Raw genomic sequence first — 14595 nt, 5'->3', positions numbered from 1 at the left:
TAATTAATTACATATACATATACACATACACATACATATACACATACATATACACATACATATACACATACATATACACATACATACATACATACATACATACATACATACATATATATATATATATATTTCTATTAAAACATAGGCAAACGGTTCCATCTTCCAAAAACTGCAAAAAAGAGGCTTTACTGCCAGAAGTTATCAATTCACCTCACAAATCTCCCTCTCAGAGCAAAAGATAGTACCAACCGAAAACTATCAAAATGACACTCTGAAGGAGGAGCTTATGTAACGATTGCCTAACAGTCGATAAACGGCCAAAAAATCTTTGTGAATTGCACTTCTGTACATATTTACCGATTAGGCTTGTTAAAATAAGGATTGACATGTTAAACAACAAGCTTCATGATAAAATATCACTTCAGTGAAGAGAGGCATAGAATTGGTGGATTGTCCAAGCATTAAATCATTTGGTGAATTGCACAAGCTTAAATATTGTGCGATATCTATTAAATAACAAGTGGAATCAGGAAAAAAAGCTTTGTGAAATAAACCCTTTGTATATGTATGATCATTTTTAAAAAAAGTTTAAAAACCTACATTAAAGAACAACCAAGCATAAACTGACCCTAAACGCATTATAGTTTTCCTGTAGCAACTGTGGTAAATTTTCAGATATTTCTTTTAAAAAGTATATGTCAAGCCAAAAGCTTTTTAGGGATGTTTAGATGGGGGGTTACAACCAGTGAGATTTTTACTGCTTTTTTGGGGTATTCATTAGAGAGATTGCTCGCTTCCTGTCTGGCTAACACCATTTTAATCAGACAGGTGAAAGGAACTGTCCAACAGCAACACAGACGCAAATAAAAATGCTTTTCTTTAGTAGAGTAGGGGAAGGATAGAACCCCTGACAGTTTTATTTCTGCTGTGTCTCTGTTGTAGATTTTGTTACCAAACTGTTGGTTAATCTGTGTACTGGAGCCCTGAATAGCAGTAAACACCAAACAGGTAACCCTTCCATACTCTATCCAGAAATCTTTTTGGCTTTACTTACACTTTATTTAAGTTATGAATCAACAGGCTGCATAGGGACAACATTTCATATCACTTCATTTACACAATGCCAACAAAGAACATTTGAACATTTCCCACATGGGTAAATTCCACAAGTGCTTCATCCTATAACAGTAATAGCTCAAACATGGCTGCTTATGAAATGGCTATAGCTCACACCAGATTGTTGCTGTACAGGCATATTTGGTAAGGTAGAGAGCAAAGAGTGAGAGGTAAGAGTGTATTGCCCCACAGCAACCAATTATTTTAGCCCAGTACACCAAAATCCGATTGAATGGCGTCGTATACTTTGCACATTAGCATTGCACTCATCACACTCATTTATTCAGCATTGTACTGGTTTATTCAGAAAAAACCAGGGAAGTCAGCATTTGGGAATTTATCAAAACTGGAGCAGAGAAAATCTGAAGCAGCTGTGCTTGACAACCAATCAGCTTCTCTCTTCAGTTTGTTCAGTTAAGAGTTGAAAATGAAAGAGAGAAGCTGATTGGTTGTCATGCACAGCTGCTCCAGATTTTGTCTGCTTTTGATAAATTCCCCTCTAAGTTTGTTAAGCTATCATCCAAATTTTGCTATCAAAGCCATTACCTGTTATAGTGTCGCCAGGTTTGAAACTGTTACTAGATGCTGTGATGACAAAAAGGGCTGCTGATGACTGGGGACCATTATTCCCATGTACTGGAAGCATGGTTTCACAGGAGGCACTAATTTGTCCACTTGGATACCCAAATACGGCAACCAGACATCCGGCAAGATAAAAGAGCAGCATGAATGCGTGTCCCATGTCTTCCTGGAAATACAAAAAAAGATTGTATTTATAGATAACAACCCTCTCATACTAGACAACCCTCTCGTAACAATCTTCTCAAATTGTTACTCCGCACTGTAAGAAGGTAATTTGTGGCTAAATGCCAGTAACCCCAACGTGGCTAGACACCTTATCCTGCTTGATCTCAGCAGGCTTATCTATTTTAGCAAATTACATGTACTATAAAAGGCATTGTTTTCTGTTTTATTAAAATGTAACTCATTATATGGCTATTAGGATTGTACTTTTAGACTTGCTATTACATTCAATATTGTTTTTATCAAGCTTTAAACAATAACATGAATTTTAATGTCAGTTGGGAACTGTATACACTTCACTTTTGTTACTTGACATCAACATAGTACAGTGAAAACATAATGGTTTTTCTGACTGCTACTTGCAATGCAATTGCAAACAAGAAGCACTATGGTCCCCTTATGTGAAGCCTAAAAAATACTGGAAAACCAACAGGACCACATAGAATTCTGGTAAAATGCTGGTACTAAAAACATTCAACGCAATCAGTGGAGTAGGAATTAGTGCTGGCTGAGTCAAAGATATCAAACGCCCTTGCTCTGGGGGGCGGGGCAAGCAAGTTATGCCACAGTTCAGCCACCTATATCTCCAAGTAGAGTACCAGTGTATCAGCACCTGGAGTGGGAGCAGAGTGTAGTGCATGAAGCCAGCCAGTTCCTAGTGCTGGAGAAGATACATCTTTGGGCCTCAGCAGCTGATGGACTACTGCACAGTGTAGAGTCTGGACAGTGATTACTTCAGGACATTGTGGTACAATTATATAAAGGACCATTTGCTGAGAGGGTACAGTGTCTGGTGATCCTGATACTTTAACTAACAGAGTACTGAACTGCAGTGAATGTCTGAGACCAGCAAGAAGGGCTGTGTTGTGCCACTAGGGCTATGATGTGTCATTAACTTCTTGCCAGTCAAACCGTATAAGACACATGCCTGAGTCACACACACTAAAAGGTGGCTACTTCTCTCTTAAAGCCAAGGTTTGTGTGGCCCATTTACCCATAGTTGCTCAAAGGGGTTGCTATGTAATTGAGTTCTCTTTGACCCTTTAGCCTCTCTACTTGGCACACTAATTTTCTATATGTAGTGTCCAAAATTTTAATTAGGACCCTCCCATCTTTAGCTACATCAATGAATTGGGGTTGATTTACTAAAGGATCAGAGGCTGTTTACTGTATATGGCAATGGTGTTTGGAGAACCTGTGTTTAATTTGAATACCCAGTCAGGTGTAAAGGAAATAAAATAAAAGATTTTTGCTGCGACATGATTGGCTATTTGAAGCTTATACAGTTCCACCTTGTTTCATAAAATCAGTAAACATTAGCTTTGCTAAGTGAACAGCCCCTACTCCTAATAAATCAGTTCCATTGCTTCTTTAGGACAGACATGAACCGACAAATGCCTGTCTGATATCATATAATGTATCTAGGTATACTTTTTTGAGAAATATATGGCAAATTCAGCACATAAACACAGAGAAATCATGTTTTTAAACTGAAAAGCAGCAATGGCATTTGTGCTGATCTGTTTAAAACAAGCAAAAAGGGAAAGGTGCACATGGCCAGGGCAAAACGATTTAAAAGGGTCCCCAGTACACCTTAAGCTAGCCAGCAAATACAATCTAATTCTGTTTTAGCTAACCCAGGTTAAAATCAGAGTTTTTAGTTGCAAACTTTTTCAAATACATGTGGAAGTCACCCTGCTGTGTCAAGGCACCTCTGATAAGTGTAGCCCCTGAAGTACGGTATACATGGTTAGAACTTTTGAAAGAACCATTTCAATTATGGAGCATTCGGTTGACTTTCTAATCGCTGATGCAGTGAACTCGATGACTGATTTAGACCACAGTGATGAAAAAATTCGAAGGGGCATGTTGGAAAATTTTCCTCGATGGAAAGGTGAATGTGGTTTTCACTCGGAAAAATCCATTCATTCCAAAACCAAATGGTAAATAAAAACTAAAATCAAACACTGCAGTGGTGAATATAACTGAACAAAACGCCACTTGCGACATTTCAATAACTTTTAAAAAAATAGTAAACAATCCGATGCGCCAGGATGTCATATAAGCACTGTACCTCCAAGCGCACACCAGCAGCCATGCGTTCAGCACAGGGTACAGAAACACACTAGAAGCCCAAACATCGCCTTTACAAGCCAGCGGAAGACTTCCAGTGTGTGTCTGCACCAAATCCAATATAAAGTCACGCTGATCTGTTTGAAAATAGAAAAAGGGAAATGTGCACCAAGGTCTGTATGTAACTAGTTATTGTATAATGGAATCATGCTATGTTTAGATACATGACAGTTTTAAAAATAGTATTAAGGGTGTTCCCAGCACACTTTCATGCTAGCCAGCAAAAAAGAAAATCCGCTTCATCTGTTTTGCTGCATATTCAAATGTTTTGTATGTTTGAGTAGCTGAAACAGATTTGTTCTTTTTTTTTTCCTTTTGCAGGCTAGTTTGACAGTATGCTATTAACACCCTTAGTACTATTTTTGTGTTTAAACATTGCCTCATTACACTTACACAATAACTAGTTGCATACTTTTTCCTGAAACCATCATGTCTGTTTCTTCTCTAAAAATATTCTGACAAATAGTCCTTAAATACTAACAATAAATAAACAATAAATAACAAAACAATAAACAATAAACACACAACGCAAAGCACAGATGAAGGCTTACCTATAATACGATGTTACTGATCTTAAATTCTGTAGAATGTCAGTACAGAGCAGCGCTGAACAATAAAGAAAGAGAGCGATATACTCCACTCCTCCAGCACCAATGTTGTCTCTCGTAGAGGTAATTATAGAAATTATATGCAGGTTGTGCGAGTTCTCCTTCACTTAGCCAGGAGTGGTATATGTAAATGAAGGTGTGATGCAAGTGCTGGGTGTAACCATAGAATTTGTGTCTCCTTTCTTTCACAAATTGCTCTCTGGTTAAAGGTGCCCATACGTCATTGTTCAATTTTTTTTGTCCCGTCATCGCACCCTTGTTCAATTTTAGTTTTTTTAAAAACTTACTTCCACATTAAGTAATTTACCTTATCTTTTTTATATTTAGACACCTTGGAGGTCCTGTCTGTCCTGTCTGTTTAATTTAAAAACTCAGTGTTAAGGTGCTTATATAAAGGAATTTTTCATTTTTAATGTTTCATTTTAAGTGATGTTAAATCGCTGCTCCTTTAAAAATTGTATTTTTTAAACGTGTTTTTTTCATTGATACATGTCCCCCAGGGCAGTACCCTGAATAAATATATATAATCAGACTTCTGTGTTATATATATATATATATGTATATGTGTGCGGCAGGGAAGTAGCTGTGAGACATGATTGGGCAGAGTCATCGTGACTTTGCCCAATCATGGCTCTATATTTGTACTGAGCCCTGATTGGCACAGTCTTGCACCTGACCTGCGGTCAGGTGCAAGACTGTAGCCAATTATCGTTTCGGACGGCGCAGTGCATTGTGGGATGTCCCGCGGTCGAACAGACCGCGGACATCCCATAATGTTCGGCGTCCAGCGTGCATTAGAACATGGGGTTTTTATTTTTTACTATATAATGAAAAAAGGACCAACATTTTTTTTTTAAACCATGTTCTCCCTACGTTATGTTATAAAACATTTATTATTACCCAATTTTTTGACAAAATATAAAAGACGGGGTCACGTCGGGTGAATAGACACCAAACATGTCAAGCTTTAAAATTGCATGCGCTCATAAAATCGCAAAAAAACTACCATGCCTAAAATTGGCCATAGGCGATGCACACTACAGGGATATACAAGCGATTGGTCGGTTATAGAGCCTGCTGAACGCTTTAATAAAACAGCCAGTAATGGCTGTTAACCTTCCCGTTAGGGGGCACACATGAGCACAAAAAAAAAAAATCACGTACATGTACGTCCACCCGCCGGGAATGATCCGCCGTCCGCCCGTAATTTTACGATGGGCGGACGGCAAGGAGTTAATGTGGAAGAACGTTTAAGAAAAAAAAAAAAATATGCCAATCTGCATGCTTAATATGGCAGAAGAGATTGTGTTTGTCTCTTCTGCCATAAAAGTTTAATTCTGGTATTCAGCAATTTTTGATTCCTTTTTTATTCCTGTACACTGAGCCACGCATTCATAGCTCAGTGCATAAACTCAGCATGACAAGGTGAAGTAACTCCCATGCGCATGCTCAGGATTTACGTCATCAGGTCCCGGCCAATAAAGCAGCCGAAGACTTAAAACCTAGAAGAAAATTCGGGTGAAGCAGGCCATACACCTATAGATTTTCTGCAGAGTTTCTATGGTCAGATGGAAAAAGTGTATCAGATTCCTCCTTGCATTTTATGGAACTAAACAGAAACTCAACAGCCCCCACCAAATTATAAAACTATACATCCAAAGTGCTGTGTAGGATAAACTAACAAGATCTGCAGAGTATATGGCTTATTTGTCATTTTTCTTTTAATTTCAGCTTTAGAATTAGTACTTGTGTGTGACAAATTTCTTTTTAATCTGAAGTTATAGCAATACAATTTTGTGTCACTTGTCTCTATTTGCAGTGTGACTTTAATGACTTGATTAACCCACCCTGTGACTTTAGCTGTAATTTATTATAGTTGCATGCTGCTGCGGTGCTAATAGCTCAGAGGTTAAGGAACTTAATAGGGTCAAAGGCTTAGAAAATAAATAATTTAGAAATTTAGGATCGGTAGGCATTTTTAATCTTTGCTAGTAAATGCGAGGCTGTGGAGTATCATATTACCACATTGAAATCCTGAAAGTAAACCTGTCATGAAAAACCTATGAAGGCTGCCCTGGAACAATTATACAGAAGAGGAAAGTTGGGGAAAAATCTAAAGTTCTTACCTGTATACCTATTTGAGCTCAGTAACTTAAAGTGACACAAAAACAAAATACTTTAAAAAATGTATCTTATTTGTGTATCATTGCGTGTTATGGAGCGCAAAATACGGTATTTGTTTACATTCGGGCAAGATCTGTCATTTGATCTAAGAGTTTGTCGCGAGCGGTCAGGTCAGTGGACGGCGGGTGTCGTTCATTTGTGATTGACGCTGGATTACATTGCTGGACGATGTTATTGAGGGTGGATTGCATTGTTGGATTTTTTTTTTTTTTTAAATAAAGGAATTGTCAAAAAAGGTCTTTTGTTTTTTTGTTCAATAAAAGGTGTGGTGTGTTTATTTACATTTTACATTTCTGTTTAGTGAATGAGTAGGGATAACAACTACCCTTTTCTCATCCACAAGGTGAAGCGGCATTCGGATGCCCCCTTTATGAAAGGGGGCACCCAAATGCAAATGAGCCCCCCTGCCTGCAGACCCCCACAACCACCGGGCCACGGCTGTGAGGAAGAGGCCCTTGTCCTCATCGGCATGGGACAAGGTGCTTTTCTAGGGGGTTCTGGTATGGGTCTGGTCTGTTATGACTTTTAGGGGGAACCCCACCCATTTATTTTTCTTTTTACTTTCCCACCTAACATTCCCACCAGACCTAAAGAGTCTGGTATGAATTGAGAGGGAACCCCACGCTGTTTTCTTTTTCTCTGTTTACATTACAGTTTTCATTCTCTTTGCTACCTCGGAGGTAGCGAACAGAATGACTGAGCTGAATGCTGCTCAGCAGCATTCGGCTATTCACTCTCTGCTGTTTGGCCCCTTTGAAAATAGGAGTGAACAGCGGAGAATGAACTGCCAAACATTCTGCTTTAATTTTATCGCTATGTAGGGGGCCACTGAAGATCCACAGGCAGGATATCCCATTTTAGCAATAATTCTACCCACCATACCAGCAAAGAAGCATGTCCACACAAACAGAAAGTAGGGACTATGTGGGCATAACAGAAAAAGGGATATTGTTGACACTAAAATCAATGTATAACATGGGCACTGATGAAAAAAAAAATGAATGACAGAGTATATAAAAAAATGCTAGATGCCAAGGCACAAGGTTGTTATATTATGTACAACCCAGTGTGGCTGTGAACAGGGTTGAATTTTTTTCCTTTGTGCATTATAGACCCTGCTTTACAGTGAGGCCCCTAGTGGGAGTCATCTCAAGCTCTCTCTACACCTTTCCACATTCCACCTTACTTACATAAATAGCTGTTTCTTGCAGCCGAAAGCCATTATGGGTTGGGGCAAGGAGTCTTTGCCAAGGACAGTAACCTGATCTCTAAGATCAGCATCTATGACAGAGTTTTCATAATGGCAGCTTACGGCAACTTTTTAAAGAAACCTTGAATTTAAAGAAAGAGCCGTGACTTTCCCTAGAGTAGGGTGGGAGGTGATCAGGTGATCCTGATAGGTGGAAACTTGTAATGTATTTTGAGGAAAAATGATATAGAAGGAAAAGCAGTGATTTCCTCAGAAGCCCGATGAGCAGTGATCTCCGCTATGTGTGGGTATAAACTGTAAATAGAGTATGTACCCTGTCATCGCCACTTTCTCAGTAACCTGAAAAGAAATGATAAATTGCAATGTGACTACCTTTCTTTAATACCTTTCTATGCAGTCATAAGATCGCAAAAGCTCCGGCTCTCATTCTCTGCGCGGCTGGTGGGAGTGAACTCTCTCACAGCCTGCAAAGACTTAGGGGTCTATTCACTAAGCTGTCAACGGCAGCTGTTCAGCTATTCACTTCAGGCTTGTACGGCTGAAATCAGCCATACATCGGGTGGCATTCGGCTCGGCTATTTTGCCCGGTACCTCTGTGGTACCGAGCAGAATAGAAAAATAGTTTAAAAAGTAGAAAAAAAAATAGAAAATGATTGTGCTGTCACAGCTAGCTCCGCCCAACTGTTTTCTATTGGCCGGGCGGTTCAGCTGCCGTCAAACAAACACATTAAAAAAAATCACCATAGGAATGATTGACAGCAGCAGTGGGCAGGCGCAATAGCTAGTTTGCTATTGCAAATTGAAATAGCCAATAGGAATCTAGCTGTGCATTCCTATGATGATTTTTTTTTTTTATTCTGACGGCCGCCAAAGGCTCCGATGTCAGAAGAAAAAAAAAACAAGCAGGGAAAGGTTTACTCTGCCCGATCGAGCAGTGTGAACCTTACTGGGAGAAAGTGTTTCTCTCCCGGGCGGCTGGGAGCCGTATTAGACTCCCAGAGCGTCCGGGAGAGTAATGACAGATGGCGTCTCTGGTTACCTGGTAACCAGGAACGCCATCTGTCATTACACACTGAGAACATGGAGAGTCGCTGTGATATCATAGCGGCCGGCTGGGTTCTCAGTGTGTAATGACAGCGTCCCTGGTTACCTGGTAACCAGGGACGCTGATCTCTCTGCAAGTGGTCATCTTATGGCTGGCTCCGCCCAGCTGTCAGAAGCAGGCTGTCGGCCGGCCAGCTTCGGCTTTCACCTCGGCTCAGTCGAGCCGAGGCATATGCCTTCGGCTCGACTGCGCCGCTCGGCCAACTTCGGGAGCTGTACGGGCTATAGTGAATAGCCCGTACAGCAGCCCTTCAGTTTTACATTGCATTTTACTATAAAAAGTATGCAGGGCAATGGGAAGGCAACATTTAGAAGTTGGTTTATAGGTTAGCCTTCCTTCTACTTTAACTTCAGAAAGTTAGTTGGTAGAGTTAGGGGGCTGTTTTTAAGGGTTATGTTAAGGGTTAGATGTTAGGGTAGGCTTAATTTTATTGGTTAATTGCTAAACTTAGTTTAGGGGTTAAGTGTTTAAGTGTTACAGGGTAGATTGTATTATCAGCTAATTTCAGGACAAAAAGATTAGGTATTAAGGTGGCAAACAATGTAGGTATAGGTGAGTGTCCTGTGTGAAATTCATGCATTTAAAAAAATGCAGCAAACTGGGATAAAAAACATATTTACACTACCTTAAATAAAGTTCCTTCTTCTGTTTCTCTGTACTGAACAAAAAGGAATAAGCCAAATATTGGTTAAAATACATTTTGGCCAAAAAAAACTGAAAGTCACAGGTTTACATACTGGAGAAAATAGACTGTTCACCTTAGTCAGGCAAGGTCTGCATTGACTCTGGCACACCTGCATTTGCTGTGCGGTCACACTGTCCCTTCATCTCCAGAGACCTGTATCCCTGCCCATTCCTAATTCAGTCCCTATATACTGATCCACAAAACCAAGAGTTTACGATTCCTGGTGATCCAGTGCCCTAATCGCGACACTCTAGAACTCTTTACCACAATCTGTCTGTCCCTAAAGACTCATCTCTTCAGGGAAGCCTATCCCACCTCAACCTAACCACTGAACTATCATGTTCTCAAACAATTCATCCCCTCGCAGCTACCTCCTCATGTATCACTGGCCCCTCCCTTTTAGGCCCCGTTCACATTAAGCGATTTATCGCGCGATTTTTGTAGCGATATCGCTCATATTTCCGCACTATATCGCTCTATGTAGCTTCACCAATACAATTCAATGTAGCTGTTCACATCTCGTCGCTCAATGTCGCTCAATATCGCTCAATATCGCTTGTAGCTCGTCGCTGGTAGCTTGTCACTTCTACATGACCCTTTTTTAGAGCGATTTTGAGCGATATTGCTCCTGATTGCATACAGCCCAATAGGAAGATGTCGCGCGACACGTCGCTCAATGTCGCTCAATGTCGCTCGTCGCTCAATGTCGCTCAAAGTCGCGCGATTTGCATGTCGCTCAGTGTGAATGGGGTCTTAGATTGTAAGCCCTCACGGGCAGGGCCCTCCTTACCATCTTGTCTTGAATTGTATTGTAATTGTAATGTCTTCCTTATATTGTAAAGCGCAGCGCAAACTGTTGGCGCTATATAAATCCTGTATTATAATAATAATAATAAGAGAATGTGTTACAAGCAGTCGGTATACATGATGCTTTGGCAACTGTGTGCTGCCCTGGCAAACTTAGGACAATGCTCTACAGGAAAACTGCGTGTTATTCATTTAATATCCCCAAAACTGTCATTACCCAAACAGGCTGTCATAAAATGACATAGAGTGACATTCGTTCCAGGTTAAACGTGTGCTTACTTGTATTACGCAGAACAAGTACATACCAGAGAAAAGGGATGCTGAGTCATGCCACATTGTTTCTGGTGTGATATATGATATACATTTGCTACAGCTATTGCTTAAGCGTGAAACGTAATGCACACTGTCAGATGATAACACAGGTTTGAAAGACACTCCTAAAAAAATGTATCATTGCTTGGTAAGGGTTTATTCAGTTTTTAGGTACTCCTGGCAAAATATTACAAAAGCAATAGCATTCGGAGTGCACATGAACTCAATTTTCCCATGGCGCATCCCTGTCAGTCCTAATTCTTGCCATTCATACAGTCGCCTTTCAACCACAAACATTTAAATTGCCATTCTTCAATCACCAGAAACAAAGGAAGCAATTGTGATGTTTAGCCAATAGAAAACAATTAAGCTGACACAAAATTATCTAGTGGGGGCTAGCATAAAGCTTAGCATACGCCGTGGCACCCTGGTTGGGAAAGATGGTTTTGGTATCCTAATCTGCCTTCAAATTTTCTATGTAGATTCTCCACTTTGCAACGAAGCAAGTAAGGAGCCTTAGTTAAATGTATTGGATAACACACTGCTTGCCCTTCCACCCCCCAAAAAAAAGTCACACACCCTAATATTTTGTTGAACCACCTTTAGCTTTGATTACGGCACGCATTCACCATGGCATCATTTCAGTAAGCTCATGCAATGTCACAACATTTATTTCCATCCAGAGTTGTATTAATTTTTCACCATGATCTTGCAGTGATGATAGGAGAGTCGGAGCACTGCGTGAAGTTTTCTCCAGCACATCCCAAAGATTCTCAATGGGGTTAAGTTCGGTGGTGGCCAATCCATTTGTAAAAATTATGTTCTCCTGCTCCCTGAACCACTCTTCCACAATTTGAGCCTAATGAATCCTGGCATTGTCATTTTGGAATATGCCCATTGTGCCATCAGGGAAGAAAAAATCCATTGATGGAAAAACTTGGTCGTTCACTATATTCAGGTAGGCAGCTGACCTCATTTTATGGAGAAGTAACACTGCTAAACCTAGACCTGATCAATGAAAACAAGCCCAGATCATAGCACTGCTTGATATCTAGGTGGTGACTTTTTTTTGGCCAGGCAGTGTTTTTATAGTGTCTTATCTGTATGATCATTAAATATATATGTCTAAAATGGAGAGTGCTGAAAAAAAGAACATATAGGAGTGTAGTAGGTTTGACGAAATTCCCATAGAACATGTCATACATTGCTTAATTTCTAACTAGAAATATACATCATAAAACAAATAAAATAATCACTCAATTACAAACTGGAAATACATGAAATAACATGCTCAGTGATAAATCACTGTGTATCGATGTCAATCTCTTTTCCTTCCATGTTGTTTAAGAGTGGCCCCTATCCATTCTGACATTTGTAAGTGTTTATACTGCATACTTTGTTACTAGCCAACCATGAAACAAACTCCAGGTTGCACTATTTGTCTTCAATCATCCAACTCATTGGGGCTACATGGGGAGTATTATAAATTCACCATGCAATGTGAATGTTAACTTAGTGAATACAGTAATGCTGTTTACTTTGAAAACCTATTCACATGCAAAGGATTTTAAAAAAAATGAATTTTTTCTTGTGCGCAACTAACAGGGTTATTCAGAAAAGGGTGAAGACTTTGGAGAAGACAGGAGAAGTGAACAATCTAGGACAACATAGCTGAGCTGAAAAGTGAGCAGAATTGGGGAATTTTTCAAGTTCAGCTATGTTGTCCTAGATTGTTCACTTCTCCTGTCTTCTCCAAAGTCTTCACCCTTTTCTGAATAACCCTGTAAATGATTTAAGCAAACTCAGCTTTTTAAAAAGTGAACATCCATTTTTACTAAGTGTACGCTCATTACTCCTTTAGTAAATCAACGTCAAAGACTTGCATTGTGTGATGGTGAAGTAAAGCACAACCAAAGTGAAAGCATATTCAATGAGAAAATGTCTGCTCCACAAAAATATTTTTATTATAAATGGTACATGAAAACAACATTTTAACACATTAAAGGAGAAGTAAGGGATGAGTGATATACAGTCAGCCTTTTAGTTATAGCCGATGTACGACATTGCAGCGGTCATACGTTGGCTCTACTGATCAAGAACTGAGCGATAACACAGTTGATCGCTACGTTCCCGATCCTCTCCCTGCAGAGAGTGGTAACTGTCAGTCACCGCTCCCCGCAGGGATATTCCCCTTCACTCGCCGTTCCTCCAGCGCTGACTAAAGGGAGAAACAGGGGAGGGGACAGGCACAGCTGGCTCTGCCTCTGGAGAGGCAGAGCCAACTGTCAATCAGGCAGCTAGGTGAATCCTGACAATATTTATCTGTGCTGTCAATATATAGCGGGCAATAGCTTTGGGTCACAAGGGGATTTTAGTAAATGTCCTCCTGTGACCCAAAAGACAACTATGGCCAAAAAAGGTTTGGCCAAAGTTCTCTTTTAACCTAGATTGATAAGATAATCTACATTAAGATGATCTCTTTATCAAAATTATTGAAAAAGACTATACAGACTCTTTCATTTTGATCTTTAACAGTAAAAAAAAATCCCAGTGCAAAAGAACCCCTCATGCCAAAACTTTTAAGAGAACTAATAAAAACAAAGCCCATGGGGGAAAAACGTAGTTAAAGTGTAGTTCTACTTTTGCAGTCAAATATGAGAAAACCACTTAATTATATCCCAAGGGGATTACAAAATATTTCAAATGTTATTTTGTATTCCTGTGAAACGTTGCTTACCATTGTCGTCCTCATTTCTAAAATAGCTCTGGGCTGTTTCTCCACTCATGCAGACCTTGCCTGACTAAGGTGAACAGTCTGTTTTCTCTAGTATGTAAACCTGTGACTTTGTTTTTTTTGCCCAAAATGTATCTTAACCAATATTTGGCTTATTCCTTTATGTTCAGTACAGAGAAACAGAAGAAGGAACTTTATTTAAGGTAGTGTAAATATGTTTTTTATCCCAGTTTGCTGCATTTTTTTAAATGCATGAATTTCACACAGGACACTCACCTATACCTACATTGTTTGCCACCTTAATACCTAATCTTTTTGTCCTGAAATTAGCTGATAATACAATCTACCCTGTAACACTTAAACACTTAACCCCTAAACTAAGTTTAGCAATTAACCAATAAAATTAAGCCTACCCTAACATCTAACCCTTAACATAACCCTTAAAAACAGCCCCCTAACTCTACCAACTAACTTTCTGAAGTTAAAGTAGAAGGAAGGCTAACCTATAAACCAACTTCTAAATGTTGCCTTCCCATTGCCCTGCATACTTTTAATAGTAAAATGCAATGTAAAACCATTTCTTAAACGTTTTTCTATGTGGTCATGTGACTGCAAAGCTCCAGCTCATATATGAAAATTTGGAGGGCCAACAAAAGGGCTGAATTACAAAGCGCAGTGACTTCACCCACCAGCGTCCACTACTCTAAGGTGTCTATTCACAAAGCTGGCGAAGGATCTAGCCGTAGCTTCGGCTGATCCTTCCGCTAGCTTCAGGCCCAGGACCGCTTCGGTTCAGTAGAACCGAAGGGCTGCTTTACGGGCTATTCACTATAGCCGTTACAGCTCCTGAAGTTGGCCGAGCAGCTCAGTCGAGCCGAGGTGAAAGCTGAAACTGGC

At 39.8% G+C, this 14595-nt stretch overlaps 1 protein-coding gene across 1 annotated transcript in view; it reads right to left on the bottom strand.

Annotated features, from left to right (window-relative positions):
• The window catches only part of LOC108800594 (putative ferric-chelate reductase 1), a 51504-nt gene that overhangs the window by 33746 nt on the left and 3163 nt on the right, over positions 1-14595 (bottom strand). Inside the window, exon 2 of the mRNA XM_018572575.1 lies at positions 1663-1864. Within this exon, the coding sequence (XP_018428077.1) occupies positions 1663-1864 (202 nt within the window). The remainder of the gene's footprint in view (positions 1-1662; positions 1865-14595) is intronic.

Source organism: Nanorana parkeri, unplaced genomic scaffold, assembly GCF_000935625.1.
Source record: "Nanorana parkeri isolate BGI_ZX_2015 unplaced genomic scaffold, ASM93562v1 scaffold2075, whole genome shotgun sequence".
Taxonomy (NCBI): Eukaryota; Metazoa; Chordata; class Amphibia; order Anura; family Dicroglossidae; genus Nanorana; species Nanorana parkeri.
This window is presented reverse-complemented; position numbering and strand designations above follow the sequence as displayed.